The 5976-nt window shown below is 38.2% G+C and overlaps 1 protein-coding gene across 1 annotated transcript; it reads right to left on the bottom strand.

Annotated features, from left to right (window-relative positions):
* Positions 1-3364, bottom strand: LOC125856490 (uncharacterized). Its single transcript, XM_049536049.1, has 4 exons — positions 3205-3364; positions 2673-2743; positions 1680-1878; positions 1-754 (listed from the first exon to the last, which is right to left on the bottom strand). The coding sequence occupies exons 3-4, from the start codon at positions 1812-1814 to the stop codon at positions 329-331; spliced, it is 561 nt and encodes a 186-aa protein (XP_049392006.1). The 5' UTR covers positions 1815-1878; positions 2673-2743; positions 3205-3364; the 3' UTR covers positions 1-328.
* Positions 3365-5976: the final 2612 nt, after the last annotated feature.

Raw genomic sequence — 5976 nt, 5'->3', positions numbered from 1 at the left:
TTCTTTATATAGTAAAAGAAGACTTCTTGGTTTTCGTCTGTACAAGTTTTTCGAACCAGCAAGGATAAGAATGAGTATGTACAAGCACAAGGAGATGTCAAGTTTAAAACTACCTGTCCTATACAATTTCCTATAACATCAAGAGTTGTGCGCTGCAAGTGCTAACTTCTATTTAAGCTTCAAGCAAGTAAACAAAATCCACTTTGCTAGGCTACTCGATTCTGGTATTCATGGCATCTGAAAGATGTGATTTATTTGCAATCTCCTTAAATCTAACTTGTAAAAGAGGGAATTGAATAACTCAACTGCCTGTGGTCCAACCCAAACTTTATGCACCAACTACAACTTCCCGCGGAGCAAGTGATGCACGATCCAGGTAAGCCATAGAGAGACAAACCAAAAATCGATGACAAGCCACAGCTGATGCTTTGATAAATATCAGACATGAAGAGCATAAAAACCTCATCATCAGTATCGGACTTTTTCTTGCAGAACCTAACACCTTGAATAGAATCAGTTTAAGCCGGCGATCTCTGAGGGTTGAATTGCAATCATAGTCCCGTGAGAATACAGCAGAAGACGATCCTAGCTTTACATTGGGCGCACCAGTTAGCTGCATTTGGGAGCTAATTACATTACTTCCAAGTGCTTCAAATATCCACTGGGACAGTATATCAGCAACAATTCTGCAAAGGTGTTGACGAAAGAACTTTGCCTCCTTGGAAATAAATGCTCTAACTAATGAAGCACCATCCTACAACAGAGAAATGGATATCAAGTTGCGACACAATAAGTATACTAAGTTGCTCGGACTTGGGTGCGGGTGCCCAATACGAATGCAGATCTAGAGGTCAGGTCCTTCATGATCTAAATTTTAAGATTCAGGGATACCGATCCAAGTACGGATATGGGTGCAGAGATTATTCGTTCACCAGAACCAGAAGTCAAAATTTTGGTAGATACGGATCCCGTAAAAACCATTAGGCAAAATATAATTCAAATATCTAAAAATTGAGTTATATGAGATATCATGTGGAAAACTTTACAAGGTATTATGAGGAAAAAATATTGATCAAGAGAATAATCCTTGAAGATGATATAGGGAAAAGGATTGACATAGAAATTTCAATATACATGGTACTCCATTTTCTTCAATTTCACCGTAGTTTTTATTTTGATTACAGAAATTATTGTATTTGTCCCAAATTTCTCCATTGATTTTGGTCAAAATACGTAAAGTTGGTTGAGCAAATCCGTTATGGATCCCACGCCCATGTCGTGTTGACATGGGTGAGGCACCGAAAGTGAAGACTCCGAGCAACTTAGCATGTATTTATTGATTAGTTTTTCCAAGTGTAAAAAAGAGATTACTAGGTCAACTTAATCTTTTACCTCCAAATATTCTCCTCAAGACTCAAAGGCATATAATGAGAAGGAATTTTCCATCTCTGATTTTTTTTTTTTTTAGAAGGTAACAACTTTTCCATCTCTGAATTTAGATAATTAAACAAACCATATGGCTCAATGTAAGAACTACTTCCAACCCCCAGTCCCTCTCCGGATCCCATTTAAGGCCCATAGTTTGCAAACCTTTGATTCTTTTAGAAGAAACAGGTTGTCATATTTTAAGTAACAGTAAAAGAATATCAGGTCAAAGGCAATCAGGCAAAGGTACTCACTGCTGTCATTAACAATCTTCTCAGCACAATACCGTCTTTAGATGGTAGTATTCTCAACACCAAGTTTGCAACATCAAATACACCAGAGGCTCCATCAGAAGAATAAGCAAGAGATGCTTGAGGATTTGGTGCCATGATAGTGTTCAAATAAGCAAGAGATGCTTGGGGATTTGGTGCAGTGATAGTGTTCAACCCTTTCCTGAAAAAATTAGCAGTCAACATCCAATACGTACAACGAGAAAAAGCTTCTAATTGTCATTGTGTCTGAAAGAGAAGCTAAAAGATGCAACCAAATGCAGTAGCAAACCGGCCCATCAAGTCTATTCTTTCAGACTTCCTCACTGAATAGAGAATGCATCAAATTTTAACTGAATGCTGTACAAAATGTGCATTTCTCCTAATATTGCTTGGGAAGATGTAAAAGTTCAGGGACACTAATTTGCTATTAGTCCAGTGTCCCATTCCTCAGGCTTCTTGAAAAGATTACCAATACACTAGCTTGTCATTCCTCGTCAGAGAAAGAAAGGAAAAGATGAAATAGCTCATTTCCTTCTCTACCCTCCTTATTCTCCTGCTAAAATATTTCCATCCACTCAAACGCATAATACTGCTCTCAAGTCCCAACGACACAGAGTGCCTTTCACCACTGGATACATGAAATAACAGTTTTTACATCCTTTGAGGAAGCAGTTAAAGAAGAAAAAGAAAGAAGACACTCTAGCATCATAAAAAACATGATACGAAGAACTGAGAAAGCGAAGTAGAAAGACATTATAAAAGATAATGAGAAGGCCAGGTAGCAAAGCTGAGCAGTTTTGATCTCCTATATCTATTGAAAAGTTTGTCTCTTTCTTCCTTTATGCAAAAGTAACAGAAGAGGATGTCAAAGGAGAAGCATTTAGAACACACTAGGAAACAACATTAACATTCACTTAAAAATCTACTGAATAGAAAAACAAAAAACAAGTGTACAATGAACAAAGGTCATGTTACCTGTTAGCCGCTGCTCTTAGGAAAAGAGCTAGCTTTTGCCACTGAAATTCTTTCTTTCTGTTTAATACCACCTGAATAGAAAACATAGAGATAACATTGAAGAAAAGGGTGATCCAGAAGTCTAAAAGTCATCTATTTGTTAATTAACATTATCACTCTATCAGTAAAAATTGAAGAAATTTTGTACAACAGAACAAGGAGAAGAAATTCTTAAGATAAGATAAGCATGAAGCGGGTTCCAATAAAAGTATCAAGGAGTGGAATATGAGGGTTCAAAAAAAAATCTTCACCCACTTCACTGTAAGAAAAACATTTACTATCATGCCTAAGTGACTCTAAAGTTAATTTTCCCCAATTAGATATGAGATTATTAAGTCAACTAAATTTCATCTATAAGTCAACTACTAGATAAAGCAGTAAACAGAACAAGCTTGGTGAACACCATTTTAAATATGATTTTTAATGTCACGGGAACACCATTAAGGTCTATTACAGTATGAGTAGAGACCAAATGTATAAATCTGTAAAGTACCGAATGTAGAATTTTCCTCGATGCAACAGAATTATCAGAGAGAAGCTTCCGAACAACATATGGGATTGCAGCTTCAAAAGTTTTGAAACTTGGATCTCCAGCCACTGCCAATCCTGAGAAGATGAGTGGAAGTTACAGCTATACAGTTTTGTTGAACCACAATGAGTATACTCTTAAGAATTCAATCCACCAAGGAACCTGCCCTATGGCGATTTTCAAGACGAAAACAAAGAAGCTGGTTGCACTATCAAAACTACACACATATTCAGACTGGGAGAGGGAGCAACATTGTTATTTGATAGCATCCAAGGAAGCCATCATGAGCTTAGGAGATTCCAATTACACAATAGTAGCTTGATGCCTTGGAAGATCCATTCAAGAAGCTTTCAAGATCCACAATATGCTAAAGTGGATATCTCAAAGGAGGATATCAACATTAAGGCAATTAGAAGCCTCATAGGATCAAAGAAGGCCAGACTCCCCCAAGACCGCTTTCTCTACTTCCATTCGCGATTGCGGACGTAGCTGATTCTGTAGAGTCCACGATCGTGGAATGTACTAAAGTTTTCAAATTACGTTAATTCGGCCATTTAGCTTTTAAGGACTAGTTTAGAAGTATTGAGGCCATTTTTTAGTTTTTTTCTTTTTTGATGACAAGGGAAACCCGCAGCCGCTACCCTTTGGGTGTGCACAAGGTAAAAACCCTGCTCCTATGCAATAGCTCGCAAACCACATAGGAGAGGTAACCCGCACTAGGTAGGCCCGGTGCGACGAGCTTGACCCAGAAGACAAACCCCTTGCTTTCGCTGGCAAGGGGTTTCGAACTTGAGACCTCCAACATGGAAGTCCCAAGTCCAAACCATTGGGCCACCCCGAAGGCCCTAGGTATGTTATTGTTGTTAGTTCTGAATATCAACCCTAATATACATAGTTTTTACACCTTCATCTTTTAGACTTGAATGAATATTGAACTCCTTATCGAGATCATTGAAGGTTCTCTGCCTTTGTAGATGTCAAACTTGCAATGGTACTTGATTGAGGATTCATGCCTCTTGAGGGTTCCATATAACTTTGGTGTTATTTGATTCCTATAATATAAGGTATTTGATTTCTTCTGCCAATGTCTATTATAATCAAAGTTGCATCTAGTTTATATCTTCTACTTCTTCTATATCTATTGTGTTTTGTTATTTAATTTCCCCAATCAGTTTGATATCAGAGCATAGGCTGGTGATCTGTTTCTACAAATACTGATTATATCTTTTGATTCCATCAACAAAAAAAAAATCCCACCATTGTTGAGTTGCTTGGATTCTATGTTTTGATCAGAATTTGAATTAAATAGTAAAGTTTTGATTTAATGTTATTGGGGATTGTTAAAAAATAGTTGAAGTAGTTAAATATCAAATTTCAGATTCTTTTGAGTTGATTAGAATTAGTTTTGGCTAAAAATTGGAAGGACAGCAAAACCCAGGTGACAACCGCGCTAGCAGAAAGTTGAATTTCAGGGATCCTTGAGGATACAGTTAAGAGTTTCAGTCAGTTTTACGAAGGTAAAGCCCAATCTGCAAACTCAGTTCGCCTAGTTCCAGAATTCCAGAGTACATGAAAAAAAATAAAAAATAATCTAACTCTTGGATTCTAAATATTATGACATTATTAATAGATTAGTCCATTATATTCTCAGTGATTCTCCTGACTTTCAATGATATTCTCATGCTCTTTTTTTTTCTTTTTTATCTAAAAGGCACTTCCATGTTTTTTTAATGTCTAAATTCCTTTTTTTCAGAAATACCATAATCTGTGACCAATTTAACTACATTACCAAAAAAATACTTATAGCGTGTCCATTTGTCAATTAGGCTAACTAGAATCTCTATGTCCCATAGTGTTAACTTATTTTTAAGCTCACCCTCTTTACTCCTTTGTTTTTCCCTCTTAGAATTGATCTTTGCAATTAAATTTATCTATGTCTTCAAATAGGACTCTCTCTCTCTCTCTCCAACGGCTTTCTCTCCATACCCCAACGGCTTTCTCTCCGGCGACGCCGGCGAAACCGACAGACACCAGCGCTGCTCCGACCAGGCGGCAGCTCCGACGGGATCCTCTTTCTCTTTCCCTCTTTTTCGTTCTTCTTCTTCTTCTCCGTCTCCAGCAGCCGACGAGGACCACCAGCAATCACCGGACAGCAGCAGCAGCAGCCGGCGACAACCCACGACAGCAACAGATCCAGTCGACAGCAACCAGCGAGAGCCAGCTCTGACTCCGGTGAGCTACCGGCCAAACAACAGTGCACCAGCAGTGCTACTGTTTGTCGCCGGAGACCAACCAGATCTGGCCGGAAAACTCACCGACCAGGTTCTATCTATCCTGTCTCTTCTTCCTTTCTTGATCTGAATATATTTTCTGAGCCCTCGCTTGCAGATTTTGTGTACTGTCTTCTGTTTTTAAAACCTTCTGATTATCTATCTTTATTTCTGATTGGCTTTGTAGTTCAGATTAGGGCTACATCTTATATAGTTCGGATCAGTGCTTTCTTGTTCTCTATTATAGGCTGGATCAGTGCTTCAACCGGTAGTCTAGTTGTTGCTATCTTGTCTTTTAGATTATACACTTGTTGCAGTATTTTAAAGTATTTTCCTGTGTAGATTTTACATTAGTTTCAGTTTCTTTCTAGTGGATTTGGTAACTGATGGTGGTAGTGAGTCATGTCTTCGGTTGAGGCCGAGGACGAGGGGTAATAGTGGTAAGAGGGCTACGGGTTCCCATAAT

This window comes from Solanum stenotomum, chromosome 2 (genome assembly GCF_019186545.1).
Source record: "Solanum stenotomum isolate F172 chromosome 2, ASM1918654v1, whole genome shotgun sequence".
Lineage (NCBI taxonomy): Eukaryota > Viridiplantae > Streptophyta > Magnoliopsida > Solanales > Solanaceae > Solanum > Solanum stenotomum.
This window is presented reverse-complemented; position numbering and strand designations above follow the sequence as displayed.

What these genes read in the sequence shown, in the direction of transcription:
- LOC125856490 (XM_049536049.1), bottom strand. Translation starts at nt 1,814, where the DNA reads ATGGCACCAAATCCTCAAGCATCTCTTGCTTATTCTTCTGATGGAGCC. An exon ending in GAAGATTGTTAATGACAGCA is followed by an intron (nt 755 to 1,679) that starts GTGAGTACCTTT and finishes TCTCTGTTGTAG; the next exon opens with GATGGTGCTTCATTAGTTAG.